This window comes from Hypanus sabinus, chromosome 27 (assembly GCF_030144855.1).
Source record: "Hypanus sabinus isolate sHypSab1 chromosome 27, sHypSab1.hap1, whole genome shotgun sequence".
NCBI lineage: Eukaryota > Metazoa > Chordata > Chondrichthyes > Myliobatiformes > Dasyatidae > Hypanus > Hypanus sabinus.
In genome coordinates this window covers 47,035,088-47,053,746 of record NC_082732.1, presented here as the reverse complement: position 1 = coordinate 47,053,746, position 18,659 = coordinate 47,035,088, and the positions used below count along the sequence as shown (strand labels likewise).

At 43.2% G+C, this 18,659-nt stretch overlaps 1 protein-coding gene across 7 annotated transcripts in view; it reads left to right on the top strand.

Moving 5' to 3' along the window:
- cfap74 (cilia and flagella associated protein 74) overlaps positions 1-18,659 on the top strand; it is a 460,813-nt gene that overhangs the window by 50,128 nt on the left and 392,026 nt on the right. For 6 of the 7 annotated variants that reach the window (XM_059952433.1, XM_059952430.1, XM_059952431.1 and 3 more), the window contains exon 4: positions 18,027-18,170. The exons of the other annotated variant lie outside the window; for it this stretch is intronic. In XM_059952433.1, the coding sequence (XP_059808416.1) occupies positions 18,027-18,170 (144 nt within the window). The remainder of the gene's footprint in view (positions 1-18,026; positions 18,171-18,659) is intronic. 7 annotated transcript variants of the gene reach the window in all.

Genomic DNA, 18,659 nt, shown 5'->3' with positions numbered 1-18,659 from the left:
TGTGTCTGGTGTTCCCAGTGCGACCTTTCGTATATTAGTGAGGCCTGACGCAGACTGGGAGACCGTTTCGCTGAACACCTATGCTCTGTCTGTCAGAGAAAGCAGGATCTCCCAGTGGCCACACATTTTAATTCCATGTCCATTCCCATTCTGATATGTCTATCCATGGCCTCCTCTACTGTCAAGATGAAGCCACACTTAGGTTGGAGGAACAACACCTTATATACCGTCTGGGTAGCCTCCAACCTGATGGCATGAATATTGACTTTTCTAACTTCCGTTAATGCCCCTCCCCTTCTTACCCCATCCCTGATATATTTAGTTGTTTTTTTTTCTCTCTGTCCATCACTCTGCCTGTTCTCCATCTCCCTCTGGTGCTCCCCTCTTCCTTTCTTTCTCCCTAGGCCTCCAGTCCCATGATCCTTTCCCTTCTCCAGCTCTGTATCTCTTTTGCCAATCACCTTTCCAGCTCTTAGCTTCACTCCACCTCCTCCAGTCTTCTCCTATCATTTCAGATTCCCCCTCCCCCCCTTACTTTCAAATCTCTTATATCTTTTCTTTCAGTTAGTCCTGATGAAGGGTCTCGTCTGGAAATGTTGACAGTGCTTCTTCGTATAGATGCTGCTTAGCCTGCTGTGTTCCACCAGCATTTTGTGTGTGTTGCTTGAATTTCCAGCATCTGCAGATTTCCTTGTGTTTGTGAGGTTAAGTTGTGGGTTGAGTTTGTGATAAGAATGGCAAATGCAATGTTAGCATTCATTTCAAGAGGACTGGAACATAAAAACAAGGATGTATTGTTCAGAGTTTAGAAAGTACTAGTGAGACCTCACTTGGAGCATTGTAAGCAGTTTTGGGCCCCTTAGAAAGAATGTGCTGAAACTGGAAAGAGTTCAAAAGAGGTACATGAAAATGATTCTAGGATTGAATGGCTTGTGATATGAAGAGTGCTTAATGGCTCTGCGCCTGTATTAAATAAAATGCAGAATGAGAGAGTGACATTGAAACCTATCAAATGATGAAAGTGGATATGGAGTGGATATTTCTTGTGTTGAGAGAGTCTAAGTTCAGAGGATACAGAATGAGTTCCTTTTAGAACGAAAATGAGGAGGAACTTCTGTAGCGAGAGCTAATTCATTACCACAGCTGTGGAGGCCATGTCTTTAAGTATATTTAAGGCAAAGGTTGATAGATTGTTGATTGGTCAGGGCTTGAAGAGATGTGGGGGGTGGGGAGGGGAAGGCAGGAGATTGGGGCTGAGAGGAAAAATAGATCAGCCATGATAAAATGGCAGAGCTGACTTGATAGGCCAGATAGCCTAATTCTGCTCCTATATCTTATAGTTTTATGGACCTGTGATGACTTGTGTGTTCATGGATATTCTTAACCTCGTGCTCTGGCAGTGTGTGACACCCACCTGCTTCAATCAGGCTTCAATCATATCGGTGCCCAAGAAGAGCATGGTAACCTGCCTCAATGACTATCCCCCATTGGCACTCGCATCCACATTAATGAATTATTTTGAGAAGCTGGAGTTGAAACATATTAGCTCCTGTCTGTGTGTCAACTTGTATCCTTTCCAATTTGCCTGCTGAAGCAACAGGTCTGCAGCAGATGCCATCTCATTGGCTCTTCACACAACCCTCCAACATCTGGACAGCAAAGATGCATACATTAAGATGGCTCTTTATCAATTACAGCTCAACGTTTAATACCATCATTTACAGCTCAGCATTTATTGTCATCATCCATCCCCTCAAGACTAATCGGTCAACTCCAAGACCTGGGCCTCAATACCCCCTTGTGCAATTGGATCCTGGATTTCCTCACTTGTAGACCCCAGTCAGTTTGGATTGGCAAAGGCATCTCCTCCAAAATCTCCAGCAGCACAGGGATGTGTGCTTAGCCCCCTGCTCTACTCACTTTACGCCTATGACTAAGTACATCTCCAACACCACATACAAGTTTGCTGATGGTACTACTGTTGTGAACCATATCAAAGGGTGGTGATGAATCAGCATACAGGAGGGAGATTGAAAATTTGGCTGAGTGGTGTAATAACAACCTTTCATTGAATGTCAACAAGACCAAGGAACTGGTTGAAGACCTCAAGAGGGAAACTAGAGGTCCATGAACCAGTACTCATTGGTGGATCAGAGGTGAAGAGTGCCAGTAACTTTAAATTCCTGGGTGTCACCATCTTAGAAGACCTGGCCTGGACACATCATATAAATATAATTGCAAAGAAAGCAGGCGAGCGTTTCTACTTCCACGGGAGTTTTCAGAGATTCAGCATGTCATCAGAACCTTGTTAATCTTCTACCAATGTGTGGTGGAATGTATCTGCATTACAACCTGGTATAGGAACACCAGTGCCTTTGAGCAGAAAATCCTATAAGAGGTAGTGGATTCAACTCAGTCCATCATGGGTAAAACTCCCAGTGTTGCAGTAGAAAAGCAGCATCCATCAAAGATCCTCACTATCCAGGCCATGCTCTTTTCTCACTGTTGCTGTCAGGTAGAAGATACAAGAGCCTCAGGACTTGTAACCACCAGGTTCAAGAATAGTTACTACCCCTCAACCATCAGGCTATTGAACAAAAGGGGATAACTACTCATTCTACTTCTGGTGTTCCCATAATCGATTGTCTCACTTTAAGGGCTCTCTCTTATTTCATGCTCTCATTATTTATTGCTATTTATTTATGCATTTGCACAGTTTGTTGTTCATTGATCTGGTTTATGGTTACCGTTCTATAGTATGCCTGCAGGGAAAAGAATATCAGGGTTGTGTGTGATGACATGCATGTATTCTGATAATAAATTTTACCTTGAACTTTGAGTAGTCAAGAGTCACAGGCCTAGAGCCAGTGGCCTAGGAGAGCTGTGGGTCATGAAGCCAACACCAGGGATAGCCAAGAATCAGAGGATGTTGGAAGAACTCAAGGAGATTTAGAGAAATTGTTTTAAGTTGGGTTTTCCTCATAGTCAAACACAGAGGCTTTGTTCTGTACTTGAGTTACTCCAGAGCCGATGGGCTTGCCATCTATAGCTTCAGCCTTTCAAGGCAAGGGACAGGTCTCAGAGGGAAGACACATCTTTTGTCCCAATTTGATGTCAAGGAAGTTATCAGCTACACCAGAGACCACAAATGCACTAAGTGCAATGGTTTTCTCATTGGGGCTGTTCCAAGTGAGGGTGGCTGATAGTAAATGAGAGTGGGGTGTCTTGAGTTGGGTCATTCCACTTGCTAAGGTCCTTCCAACCCCCCCCCCCACCCCCAACCACCACTCCAGTGAACTTTTGTCTTTTACTGCTTTTTTAGGGCAGGAGACACACAGGTGGCTGTAGCTCTAGAGTTAAGACAATGCCCCTCTCTCATGCATCTCTGCTTCTCCTCAGATGTCGAAGGAGTTTAACAGCATCAATTTATTTTTTAGCTGTTGACTAGAATGGGCAAGCTCAGGAGGTGGTGATCTCAGTGACAACAGTCTTGGAGTGACACAAGAAGTACAGTGTTCTCTCATCTCAAACATGGTTATGAGCAAGTTCATCTTTCACTTTAGAGGCCACAGTGAAAGGTTGTGAGGTGTGCTTCAAAATCCCATTTGCTTTTAGCTGCCGGAGTCCAGAATTCTATTGCAAAATCTACAACAGATCAGGGCTCCTGGCACAGATCTAGCAGCCACCTAGCTGCCTCCCAGCCACTCACTGGATGGTCAAAAACATGTTTAAGGGTTCCTTGTACACCTTTCGATCACTACAAATTAGAGATTGCTGGGACTATACATCAGTTGCCCATGTTAGTGCGTAATCTGACTGCAGAGATATAATGAGGCAATCTTGGATTTGTTAGACTGGAAGACTGAGGGCTGGAGCTCAAACGCAAGGACACACTGGGACAGAAAATCTTTGCTACTACCTGGATTCAACTGGCACATTTTCAGGTTGCACTATCCCAGGAGGCAGAACTGGTGCAGGCATTGGCATTGCCCCAGAACAAGGATCTTAGGGAAGGCATGCATGCAACAGCTAAAGAGACTCAGCTAATTGCTTAATAGCATCCATCAACTGCTGCAGTTGCCTCTGATGTTTTCCAAACAAAGCTCCCTGCTTAGCAACAGTAGCACAGAGCAGTTACTTTTCTGCTACATCCATCATGATGGCTCAGTCTGCTCACAGCTCACTAGGTAGCTTCTTCGGTTTTAACTTACCTCACACTAAATGGTGGAGAACCCAATGGGAAGAAAAGTCACACAAAATTATAGCATGATTAGACTTATTAATCCATGGCTGAGAGACTAGTGTAGGGAGCAGGGCTTTGGGTTCCTGGATCTTTGGGGCCTCTTCTGGGGGAGGTATGACCTGTACAAAAAGGATGGGTTACACCTGAACTCAAAGGGGTCCAATATCCTAGCAGGCAGGTTTAATAGAGTTGTTTAGGGAGGGTTTAAGCTAATTTGGCAGGGAGATGGGAACCAGAGTGGTAGGGCTGAGGAAGGGGAAAACAGAAATAAATCAAAGATAGTGTGCAACAGAGATGATAGAGAAAGGACAGGAAGGTATTGAGGCATAATCACAGCCAGTGGGATGAGTTACAGGGCAATAGAGGCATGGTGCAGTTAAAACAGAAAGCAACAAATAGTGGACTGAAGGTGTTATATTTGAATGCATGCACCATAAGAAATAAAATGGACGATCTTGAAATTCAGCTACACATTGGCAAGTATGACATTGTGGCTAAATTATGGCTGCCATTGGGAGTTGAACGTCCAAGGAAATACGGTGCATCGGAAAGATAGGTTATTAAGCAGAGGGAGTGATGTAGCCCTGTGTATAAGAAATAATATTAAATCATTAGAAAAGGATGGCATAGGATTGGAAGGTGTAGAGTCTCTACGGATTGAGATAAGAAATGGCAAGGGTAAAAGGACCCTAATGGCAGTTGTATACAGGCCTCCAAACAGCAGCTGGGATGTGGATTTCAAATTATAGCAGGAGATAGAAAAGGTGTGTCAGAAGGGCAATGTCATGATAATTGTTGGGAATTTTAATATGAAAGTGGATTGGGAAAACCAGGCCAGTACTGGACCTCAAGAGAGAGAATTTCTAGAATGTTTAATGTATAGCTTTTTAGAACAGCTTGTTGTTGAGCCCACTAGGAGATTGGATGAACTGATTGCATGTTGTGCAATGATCTGGAGGTGATAAGAGAGCTTAAGAAATAGTTAGGAAATAGTGATCACAGTATAATCGAGTTCACTTTGAAATTTGAGAATGAGAAATGAGATTCCAGTATGTCGGTATTTCAGTGGAGTAAAGGAAATTACAATGGCATGAGAGGGGAACTGGCCAAGGTTGACTGGAAAGGGACACTAGTAGGAAGGACAGCAGAGTAGAAAAGGCTTGAGTTTCTGTGAAAAATGAGGGAAGTGCAAAACAGATGTATTCCAAGTATAAAGTTTTCAAATGGAAGAAGGACACTACCATGGTTGACAAATCAGAGCCAAAGTAAAAGCAAAGGAGAGGGCATACAATGAAGCCAAAGCTAGTGGGAAGATAGAGGATTCGCAAGCTTTTAAAAACTTGCAAAAGGAAACTAAGAAGGTCAGTAGGAAGGAAAAGATAGATTATGAAAGGAATCTGGCAACTAATATCAAAGAAGATACTAAAAGCTCTTTTAAGTATATAAAACGTAAAAGAGAGTTGAGGGTAGATATAGGACCAGTAGAAAAGGACACTGGAGATATTGTAATGTGAGATGCAGAGATGGCAGAGGAACTGAATGCGTATTTTCCATCAGTCTTCACAGCGGAAGACATCTGCTGAATACTGGACATTCAAGAGTGTCAAGGAAGTGAAGTATGTGTAGTGAAAATTACGACTGAGAAGGTGCTGAGGAAGCGTAATAGTCTTGAGGGTGGATAAATCTCGTGGTCAGGATGGAATGCACCCTTGGGTTCTGAAGGTAGCTAGAGAGATTGCGGAGGCATTGACAATGATCTTTCAATAATCGATAGGTTCTGGCGTTGTACTGGATGACTGGAAAATTGCAAATGTTACTCTGCTATTTAAGAAGGGTGGGAGGCAGAAAGGAAACTTATAGACCTGTTAGCTTGACATCAGTGGTTGGAAAGTTGTTGGAATTGATAGTTAGGGATGAGATTACGGAGTACTTAGAGGCAGATGACGATAGGCCAAAGCAAGCATGGTTTCCTGAAAGGAAAATCCTGCTTGCCTAACCTACTGCAATTTTTTTGTGGAAATTACAAGCAGGGTAGACAAAGGAGATGTAGTGGATGTGGTGTACTTGGATTTTCAGAAGGTTTTGACAGGGTGCCGCACGGGAGGCTGCTTAGAAAGGTAAGAGACCATGGAATTCAAAGGAAGTTATTTGCATGAGTTAATCAGCAGAAAACAGAGCGTGGGAATAAAGGGATCCTATTCTGGTTGGCTGTCAGTTACCAGTGGAGTCCCACAGAGGTCAGTGTTGGGACTGTTGCTTTTTATGATGCACGTCAATGATTTGGTCTATGGGATTAATGGATTTGTGGCTAAATTTGCCGATAATACAAAGATGGATGAAGGAGCGGGTAGTGTTGAGGAAACAGAGAGCCTGCAGAGAGACTTAGATAGTTTAGGGGAATGGCAAAGAAGTAGCAAATGAAATGCAATGTTGGAAAGTATATGGTTGTGCACTTTGGTGGAAGAAATGAACAGACAGACTATTATTTAGATGGAAAGAGAATTCAAAACACAGAGGTGCAAAGGGACTTCATGGTCCTTGTGCAGGATATCCTGAAGGTTAACTTCCAGGTTGAGTCGGTGGTGAAGAAGAAGGCAAATGCAATGTTGGCATTCATTTCTAAAGGTATAGAATATAAGAGCAGGGTTGTGATGTTGAGGCTCTATAAGGTTTTCGGGAGACCACACTTAGAGTATTGTGTGCAGTTTTGGGCTCCTTATTTTAGTAAGGATGTACAGTTGGCTCTTCTTATCCGCGAGTTCCGCATGCGTGAATTCAACCAACCGTGAATCGAGAAAATCCAGGGACAAGGAACTTCTATAGGCCTACAAACAAGGCACAGGTGATATCAATGAACTAATAATTAGCCTAATAGGCAGGTGAGCAAGAATGGGTTGGCCTTGTCATCTCTGCCTCTCTCTAGTGGCCAGTTTGAGGTGTAACAAACGATCCTCCAACCCTAACTCCACCACCAGTTGTTTACTTATTTGTCAGCTTGTACGTGTCAACACACTCTGTAACTCTAAGAAAAATTAAACTTCCTTGCCCACAAATATTTTAGAATTCTTTATTGCAGATAGAATTACAGATAATACAGTAATTATTACTCTGAAACAATTATTTGGACCTGGATAGAATATACGATACAGTCTTCAAGCATTTAAATTCCAGCATCTTAAATTTGTATGTTATTCTTTTTAATTTAGTCAGACTAACACCTGGGCTAGGTACAATACAGCTAGCTTGAGAAAATTATATCGATACTGGATGTGTTTGTGTAGTCTTCTTCTTAAGTCCATTCACTGCTATTGGGGCATAGGCTACTGGCAGCAGCTTGCCAGAATCCTCTGTCCTGGGCCAGTCTTTCAAGTCCATGTGTAACACATGGTAGGCTTATTCAGAAAGTCAGAAGGCATGGGATCCAGGGAAGTTTGGCAAGGTGGATTCAGAATTGGCTTGCCTGCTGAAGGCAGAGGGTCATGGTGGATGGAGTACATTCAGATTGGAGGGTTGTGACTAGTGGTGTCCCACGTTCTGGGACCTCTACTTTTTGTGATTTTTATTAATGACCTGGATGTGGGGGTAGAAGGGTGGGTTGGCAAGTTTGCAGATGACACAAAGGTTGGTGGTGTTGTAGATATTGTAGGGGATTGTCGAAGATTGCAGGGAGACATTGATAGGATGCAGAAGTGGGCTGAGAAGTGGCAGATGGAGTTCAACCCAGAGAAGTGTGAGGTGGTACACTTTGGAAGGACAAACTCCAAGGCAGAGTACAAAGTAAATGGCAGGATACTTGGTAGTGTGGAGGAGCAGAGGGATCTGGGGGTACATGTCTACAGATCCCTGAAAGTTGCCTCACAGGTAGATAGGGTAGTTAAGAAAGTTTATGGAGTGTTAGCTTTCATAAGTTGAGGGATAGAGTTTAAGAGACACGATGTAATGATGCAGCTCTATAAAACTCTAGATAGGCCACACTTGGAGTACTGTGTCCAGTTCTGGTCGCCTCACTATAGGAAGGATGTGGATGCATTGGAAAGGGTACAGAGGAGATTTACCAGAATGCTGCCTGGTTTAGAGAGTATGGATTATGATCAGAGATTAAGGGAGCTAGGGCTTTACTCTTTGGAGAGAAGGAGAATGAGAGGAGACATGATAGAGGTGTACAAGATATTAAGAGGAATAGACAGAGTGGACAGCCAGCACCTCTTCCCCAGGGCACCACTGCTCAGTACAAGAGGACATGGCTTTAAGGTAAGGGGAAGGAAGTTCAAGGGAGATATTAGAGGAAGGTCTTTCACTCCGAGAGTGATTGGTGTATGGAATGCACTGCCCGAGTCAGTGGTGGAGGCAGATACACTAGTGAATTTTAGGAGACTACTAGACAGGTATATGGAGGAATTTAAGGTGGGGTTTATATGGGAGGCAGGGTTTGAGGGTCGGTACAACATTGTGGGTTGAAGGGCCTGTAATGTGCTGTCCTATTCTATGTTCTATGTTAACCCAAGGATAAGTCTGCCAGGTGAAGATCCTTCCTCTCCCTGTGAGTGGTGAGGTCTTTGGAGATTCAGTTGGTGTTTATGCAACTCTGGATCTTTATAGGATGGGGTTGATAGCCCCATGCCCAACCCTCCTCCTTTTGCAGCCAGACTTGGGACCATCCATGGCAGAGTTTAAGAGTTTGAAACTTCATTTGTGATTCCAACTTCTGAATAGTTATTTTAATACAATTATGGGAGATACAGTTTTAACTTTTTGTGGGATTGCTTTAAGCAATGATGTTTTTACTGTTAATGGTAGTGTCAAGTTAGTCCAAAGATGGGAAAAATAATGAACTAGTAGACTATAATGATGTTTCACTGTGTAGGAAATTAGCAAATGTATTTTAAGTTCTAATTCTATAGTCCGACTTAATGCAAGAGAAGTTAATGCTGTTTTGATATTTTGAAAATTGAAAAAAGTATATATTACTTTGATATTGAAATATTATTCATGCTAAATACTGATTATTTCCACATTTTACATTAACTCTATCAGTTTTAGTAACTATTCCTCTTTTTTTTGTCCTGCATACATCTGTTAAGTGCTGACAGAGTCCAGTGGAGTAAAAGGGGTCTATATGACTCTTTGTTGTTATTACATTAATCTAGAAATAACGTCAATCTGGTTCAAAGTTCAAAGAAAATTTATTATCAAATTACATATATGACACCATATACTACCCTGAGATTCATTTTCTTGCAAGCATTCAAAGAAAGGTAAAGCAATACCGTAGAGTTCATGGAAATCTATAGTTAACAAAGACTGACGAACAACCAAAGTGTAAAAGAATACAGATTGTGTCAATAATTCAAAGTACAAAGTTCAATGTAAGATTTATTATCAGAGTACATATATTTCATCACATACAAACCTGAGATTCTTTTTTTGCCATCATACTTAGCAAATCTGTACAACAGTAACTATAAACTGTACAAATGCAGATATAAATAAATAGCAATAAATAACGAGCATGAAAGCACAACACAACAGAGTCCATAAATGAGTGTAGCTTTTCCCTGTTGTCCAAGAGTCTGAAGATTGAGGAGTAGTAACTATACTTGAAGCTAGTGGTGTGAGTCCTGAATATCTTCTGCCTGATGGCAGCAGCAAGAAAAGTGCATTGCTTGGGTGGTGAGGGTCTTTGATGATGGATGGATGCTGCTTTTCTATGGCAACATTTCATGTAGAGGTGCTCAATGGTTGGGACGGCTTGACCTGTGATGTACTGGACTGAACCCACTGCCTTTTGTAGGATTTTGTGCTCAAAGGCATTGGTGTTCCCATATCAGGCTGCAATGCAGCCAGTCAGCACACTTTCCACCATATATCTATAGAAGTTTGCCAAGATTTACAACAACGTGCCAAACCTCCACAGACGCATAAGGAAGTAGAGGTGCTGTCGGGCTTTCTTTGCAATAATATTTATATGATGGGTCCAGGACAGATCTTCTGAGATGGTGACAGGAATTTAAAGTTACTGACTGTCTCTAATCCTCTGATGATCACTGGCTCATGATCTCTGGTTTCCTTCTCCTGATGCCTACAATCAGTTCCTTGGTTTTATTGACATTGAGTGCGAGGTTGTTGTTATTATGCCACTCAGCCAAGCTTTCAAACTCCCTTTTGGATGCTGATTCATCACTCCCTTTGATACAGCCCACAACAGTGGTGTCATCAGCAAACTTGTATATGGTGTTGGAGCTGTACTACTGCACTTAGCCACACAGTCATAGGTGTAAAGCAAGTAGAGCAGGAGGCTAAGTACACATCCCTGAGGTGTTCTCTGCTGATGGAGAATGTGGTTGAGATGTTTTTGCCTATCCAAACTGACTGGGGTCTACAAGTGAGGAAATCCAGGATCCAATTGCACAAAGGGGTTTTGAGACCCAGGTCTTAGAGTTTACAGATTAGTTTTGAGCAGATGATGGTGCTAAATGCCGAGCTGTAATCAATAAAGAGCATCCTGATGTATGCATCTTTATGTCCAGATGTTCCAGAGTTATGTGAAGAGCAAATGCAATAGCATCTGCTGTAGACCAGTTGCTTCAGTAGGTGAATTGGAGCGGATCCATGTTGCCACTCAGACTGAAGCTGATATACTTCAACACCAGCGTCTCAAAACAGTTCATCACTATGGATGCAAGTGCCATTGGGCGACAGTCATTTAAACGGGTTACCACGCTCTTCTTGGACACTGTTCTGATAGAAGCCTGCTTGAAGCAGGTGGGCACCACACACTGCCAAAGCGAGAGGTTGAAGATATCCATGAACACACCAGCCAGTTTGTCAGCACAAGTCTTCAGTACTCGGCCACATACTCCATGCGGACTGGCTACTTTCCTTGGATTCACTCTTTTGAAGGCAGCCCGCACGTTATCTTAAGATACTGAGACCAAAGGATCATTGGGAGAAATGGGGGTGCGCGATGGTTCCTCCCTGTTCTGGTGGTCAAAGTGAGCATAGAAGGCATTGAGCTTATCAGGAAGTGAAGCTCTGCTGTCCCCCTATGTTGCAAAATTTAACCTTGTAGGAGGTTATGGCATTCAAACCCTGCCACAACTGTCGAGCATCCCTCATTGATTCTAGTCTGGTCTGGAATCTCCATTTCACCCGAGAGATGACTTTCCGGAGATCATACCTGCACTTTATAGCATTCTTGATCTCCAAATCAAGAATGCCTCTGATCTGGCTCTCAGCTAGTTCTGGATTTAATTGTTCATCCCGGGCTTCTGTTTGGGGAAAACCCTGAATGATTTTGTGGGGATGCACTCATCCACAGCTGTTTTAATAAAGTCTGTAAGGATCCTTGTGTAGTCATTCAGGTCCACGGATGAGTTCTTGAACATGGCCCAGTCGACTACTTAAGGCAATTCTGTAACCATTCCTTAGCCTCCTGCGTCTACCTCTTAGTTATCTTTATCTCTGGAGCCTTGCTGTTCTGTATGCCGTTAGTAGGAGTACAGCCAAATGATTCAATTTAACAAAATATGGTCTTGGGAAGGAACAATAGGCATTCCTTATCATAGTATAGCAGTGGTCTAGTGTATTGGGACCTCTGGTTAAACAAGTTACATGCTGGTGATAATGTAGGGTTTACTTCAAACAAGCCTGGTTGAAGTCACCAACTATAATTTGAAATGCATAGGAAAGGGCTGTTTCTTGTTTACAGAGAGCATCATGCAGTTCTGTGAGCGCTTGCTTATAATCATCTGCTGGTGGTATGTAAACGGTGGTCAGGGTCATGGATGAGAACTCTTGAGGCAAGTAGAATGGTCTATATTTAATCATTAGTTGTTCTAAGTCAGGGGAACAAGAAGTTGACACCTGTGCACCAATGAGAATTGACTAAAAACCATACACTGTTACCTCTTTCCTGACCAGAATTCGAGGTTCGATCCATTCTGAAGATCATAAAACCTTCTGAATGGATAACTGCATCCACATGTTCGCTGTTAACCAAGTCTCAATGCAACAAACAATTGAGATCTACCTCATCTGTGTCAGCAGCCTTGCCCTGTGATTGTCATTCTTATTTTCAAGTGACTGTACATTCGCCAACAAGCTGCTTGGAAGAGGAGGCCTCATACCCCTGCGCTTCAGCCTGGTTTGAATCCCACCTCTCCTGCCGTGTTTTCGGCCATGGCCATGGAGTTGACCCTTAAAGATGCTGTGCTTAACTGCTCCACATTTAACTTTTGAGCATGAGATTTGACGATCATTGACGTAGTTCCGTAGTCTGCTGTTTAGAGGAAATTTACATGTTGCAGATTGCATTGATAAGTAGTTCAAAAGGAGTATACTTAAGAAGAAAACTGGTGCAATTTCCTGCAGCCCGCAGAGTTGCTGATGTATGCTGGTACCATCTAAATAAATAATACTGAGAACATGAGTTGTAGAGTCCTCAAAATTGAGTCTGTAGGTTGTGTAGTCAATTCAGCACTAAGGTAAGTGAAGTTACCCACACTGGTTCAGAGTAATAACAGTTCCTGAACCTGTTGGTGTGGGACCTAAGGCTCCTATGGTGGTGTTGAAATTAGACATTTGTTACTATTCCTTTTTGAGTGAAATATGTATCACTGCAAGGTCAAAATTCATTGCCCCTCTCTAATTATCCTTGACAAGATGATGGCATACCATCAAATGAACCATCATAGTCCCCTGATGAAGGTACTCCTATAGATGGGTAGGAGTCCCAGCAACAATGAACAAATATATCCAAAATCAGGCTGGTGTGTGGCTTGAAGGGTCACTACTGATACTTTTGTTTTCATAATATCGCTGCTACAGTATACAGTGGTGATATCAGAATCAGATTTGTTATCACTGACTAGTCATGAAATTTTTGGTGGTAGAACAGTGCATTACATAAAATACACTATAAATTACAATAAGAAATATAAATGTCAATAAATATACAAAAAAGTAATGTAAAAAGAGAGCAAAAATAGTGAAGTAATGTTCATGTGTACATTGTACAGAAATCTGATGGTGGGGGAAGGGTAAAGAACAGTTCCTGAAATGTTGAGTGTCTGTTTTCAGGCTTCTGTACCTCTTATGGTAGTAATGAGAAAGTGTTTTAGGTGATAGGGGTCCTTAATGACGGATGCTGCCTTTTTGAGGTATCATTTTTTTGAAGATGTCCTCAATGGAGGGGAGGCTAGTGCCCATGATTGAACTGGCTGAACCTAAAGAGACATGGTGTAAAACATCCAAAATGTACATTTACCTGAATTTGTGGCCTCTGTCGGTTGTGGTCGACCGTGGGTACTGTGCCTTTGGTAGTCACTGGTTTGTCGAGCAGCGTCGACTGTGGTTATTGAGGCCGATCCTGGATCGGTAGGCTCTGCCACAGTTGCTGCATGTGTAGGACGTTGTGGAATTGTTGTTCACTGTCCGCTGTGCTCTCTGTTTAGCTCTCCGCTCCTCAAACTGACTCAGGATCACTTTTTTGCCTTGCTCTAGGTGTTGCTGAAGAGTACCTCGCCATTTGTTGCGGTCATCTGCTGTATCCTCCCAGCACTCTGTTGATTTTTAAGGCTTTCATGTCGCGTTTGCAGAGGTCCTTGAAGTGAAGCTAGGGTCTACCAACATTCCTCTTGCCTGTTGCTAGTTCTCCATAGAGGATGTCCTTTGGCAGTCCACCATCCTTCATATGACAGACATGGCCCAGCCAGCACCGTCTGCATTGTCTTAAAAGCGTGAACATTGTGGGAAGTCCAGCATGGGAGAGGACCTCAGAGTTTGGGACTTTGTCTCTCTGTGTGATGCTGAGGATGCGGTGAAGGCTGCGCAGGTGAAAACTATTGAATTTCCTCTCCTGTTTGGAGTAGATGGTCCAAGTCTCACTACCATACAGGAGGGTGCTGATAATGCATGCATTGTACAAGGCAGTCTTGGTCTTAGTAGCGAGTTTCAGATTCTCCCAGACCCACAAAGAGAGTCGAGCAAGGACTGATGTTGCTTTGCTGATGTGCCTGTTGATTTCAGCATCGAGGGAGAGAGTGTCGCTAATGGTCAACCCCAAGTATGTGAACTTGTGGACCACTTCTAGATCGTAATTGTCGATGGTAATGACTGGTGTCTCCATTACGTTCTGGGCAAAGACATCTGTTTTCTTTAGGCTGATGGTAAGCTCGAAGTCCTTGCATGCCTTAGAGAAGCAGTCCATGAGAGTTTGTAGTTGCTGTTTGGTGTGCAAGGTTATAGCAGTGTCATCGGCAAAGAGCATGTCACGTATTAAGATCTTTCGCACCTTTGTTCTTGCTGTCAGGTGCGCAGGATTGAACAGCCACCCATCAGATCTGGTGTGCATGTAGATGCCTTCTGTTGATGTCCCAAACACGTGCTTCAATAGCTTAGAGAAGAAGATGCTGAATAATGTTGGGGCCAACACACATCCTTGTTTGACTGCACTATGAATAGCGAAGAGTTCTGATGAGCTGCCATTGTACTGAACAGTAGCCCTCATATCATCATGGAATGACTTGACGATACTTTGGAATTTCAGGGGACAGCTGATTTTGAGGAGAACCTGAAAGAGCCTATCCCTGCTGACAAGGTCGAATGCCTTGGTCAAATCGATGAAAGCGACATAGAGGGGTTTCTTTTGTTCCCTGCACTTCTCCTGGAGTTGACAGAGTGAGAAAATCATGTCGACAGTTGACCTCCTTGTGTGAAAACCACATAGTGTGCGTCTCTAACAGCCTCTAACAATCAAGTCCAACAAGCCTTCATGTGTGGCATAGTTCTTATGCTCGGCAGAGCTGTTCTCACTGACAGGAGAAGGAGCAAAGGTGGACCACTGGCGCCTTAAATCCAGTTGCTCTGAGCAGATGGGGCTCGTTAACCACGGATGGTAGCTCATATAGGAGAGGGAAACTCTGATTACAAACCTCCACTGCCTTGTGGCCATACCTGCTCATGGGAAAGGCTTCGGAAGTAAATCCCAAGGAAAAATCCGGAGTCAGAGTCCCAAAGGCGGCTGACTGCTGTACCCAGCACTGGCACGGAAATTCCTGCGATGCTGCTGACACCAAACTGTCGTTCCTTTGGACCTGTCATCAGCATGGGGGGGGTGGTCTTCACTGCATGGGCAACAGATGGATCTCCTTATCAATTCTGCCCTGTCTTGTGCCCTGGAGAGGCCACTCCTGCTTCGCTTTATAGCGCCGGACAAACATGGGAAGCAGCAGTTACTGGTTGTAAGCCATAATGCTTGATTGGCGTACAGCATGACAGCAGGGGTTGCTTCCAACGGTGGGAGAGACCATCGCATTTCACTGAACAGCTACCACTCGCCTCAAGCTGGACAGCCTCCAGCCAATAAGGTGCTGTCCCACCATAGTCAGTTTTCCTCGTTGGGTGCATGGGGATAATAGATTATTCCACGAAGACCTGACTGTAACTACTGCACCAGACAAGAAAGAAAACAAATCAAATAAGACCACTCCCCTCAAGTTGGGATGTTGGAATGTCTGCACAATGATGACTGGACTTGACCAAAATCTCAAAGATATCGAAGATGCACGAAAAACAGCGATCATTAACAATGAGCTACTAAGGCTCAAGGTAGATATAGTTGCCCTACAAGAAACACGTTTGGCGGATTCAGGTACACTGAAGGAAAGGGGCTACACATTTTTCTGGCAGGGAAAGAACCAAGATGAGCCCTGTGAGCATGGAGTGGGTTTTGCCGTTAGGAACTCCTTGTTGCAAATGGTGGAGCCACCAGAAGATGGATCAGAACGACTTATGACTCTCCACCTACACACCAGTCATGGCCCAGTATGTCTCGTCAATGTGTATGCCCCTACCTTTAATTCCACCTCTGAGGCAAAAGACATGTTCTACGACAATTTAGAAGCTGTTGTCAGGAATATTCCCAATGATGAACACCTCATACTCCTCGGTGACTTCAACACAAGAGTGGGAGCCGATAATGATAACGATTCCTGGCTGTCTTGTCTTGGCCACTTCGGAATTGGCAAAATAACTGACAATGGACAATGTCTCCTAGAGTTCTACTCCTATCACGACCTGTGTGTAACTAACTCCTACTTTGAGATGAAGTTGCAGTACAAGGTCTCATGGCGACATCCACAGTCTAAACACAGGCACCAACGAGACACAAATTATTACCAAGCACTCTTTCATCAACTCTGTACTAATCACCCACTCATACCACAGTGCAGACTGCGATATGGATCATGCTTTAGTGTGCTGCGAGATCAAACTATGCCTGAAGAAATTCCACCAATCCAAACAAACTTGAAAACCTTACATCAACACAACAGAAACAGTCGGAAAAGGTTGACCAGTTTGCCAAGTCAGTACAGGGTGCTATGACTACCTCCTCACAAGGAGATACTGCAACAGAACAATAGTCATACCTTCACGACACCATCCACGAATCAGCACTATCTATCTTTGGAAGAAAGACCACAAAGAGCAGTGACTGGTTTGAGGCAAAGTCCAACATCATGACTCCTGTCATTGAAGCCAATTGTGCAGCTCTCACAGAGTACAGAGTACTCTCCATCTGACCAAACACTCCAGGCTCTTGGAGCTGCTAGAAGCAAAGTGCAACAGACTGCAAGGCAGTGCGCAAGTGAGTACTGGCTCCAGCTCAGTGAGGACACTCAGACATTTATCTGAAATAGTGCCCATATTAATCTTTGTTTTCCCAGCCATGTACCTTTGGTATAGTATGATGTTGGGACATTTCAGGACAGAAAAGAGACCTTAAAGAAAGCGAGAGTGAAATAAGAGAGACAAGAGAGAGTCTGCAGGTACTGGAAGTCCAAGCAGTCCTGCTGAAGGGTCTCGACACGAAACGTTGACTGTACTTTTTTCTATAGATGCTGTCTGGCCTGCTGAGTTCCTCTAGCATTTTGTGTGTGTTGCTGAGAAATGAGAAAAATTTTAGGAAGCAACTTTCAGAGCTTGGTATCTAAGCACCTGACAGACTGTCTGTCAAAATTATGAATGAACAATAGGTCAGAATTGAAATGAGTTTTAAATTGAAACTCCATTGTAGATAAAGAGAAGCTGGAGTCCTAGGTTCTTGGGATCCAGCTAACTGTGTCTGGCTTGCTCCCACAGGCACCTTACAGTCACCACCTAGCTAGAAGGATTCACTTGCACTCATTCCAGTTCTTATCCACAGTCCTCGTACACTCATCGAACCAGCCAGCCTCAAGCAGTTGCTCCTAGCTTTCAGTCTCCCTGCCTAAAGTTTACCTTGTTGTCTGTTGTGTTTACTTTCTATTCTCACTTGTTCTGTGGCCCCTCATGACTTGTTATTTAATGGTTTATTATTCAAGTTATCATTCATAGCTAAATCATCTCTGCTGTTCTGCTTTTGGGTCAATTCCTAACAAACTGAGGGCCCTAAGATTTCTTATTTGCTGATGTGATGTTGAACCTTTTATCCATTGCTACTAATCAGACTGGCAGCTGGGACTTCCTGCCATGTTCTCACACCCCGACTGATTTCAATAGCACTAAGTTTCGAACTGAGATCCATAAGTTAAGTAGTTCTTCTTGAAGGTCAATTAAGGTTTTTATTTCATAGTCAGAGTCTCATACAGCATGGAAACGGGAAAGTGGCGCTGTACATACAAAATACTTGGAGTATTTTTATTTAAGCTGATTTTAATAGACTGTCGGTGTGAAAGTTAATGGCAAAATTGGCACATTATGTCTTGATTTAAATGTAATAGCCTCATTTATTGTGTTTTTTAAGGGAAGGAAGTGAAGAGGAAATTACCCCTTCACATCAAAAGAGGTGGGACTACTGTGAGAAGGCACAGATACGAAAATGCCAGAGAATTCAGCTAGAGTTTGAACTTCTCCTTCAGGAAAAAGATTTGAAAGTCCAAAAACTGAGGTATTTAACAATTGCAGTGGCAGTAAGTATTCCAGAAAGTTTATATTTTTAGGATTAGAGAGAAGGTTGGTATAGTAAACACATTCTTCAGATGCTGGAAATCCAGAGTGACACACATATACAAAATGCCAAGGGAATTCAGCAGATCAGGTAGCATCTATGGAAATGAATAAACAGTTGACATTTTGCGCCAATATCCTTCATCAGAACTGAAAAAGGTGGAGGAAGGGAGAGGAAGGAATACAAGCTGTCAGGAGATAGGTAAGGCCATGTGGGTGGAGGAGGGCAATGAAGTGAGAAGCTGATAGGGTATAGGTGAGATCAGGTGAAGGAGAAGGTGGGTGGGTGGGCAAGCAGGATGAAATAAAATCTGATAGGTGGAACAGGTAAAGGGCTGAAGAAGAAGGAATCTGATTAGAGAGGAGAGTGCTAGCATCTTTATACAGTCAGAATTTGAATAGATTTATTTGTTAGAAATTAACTAAAAAT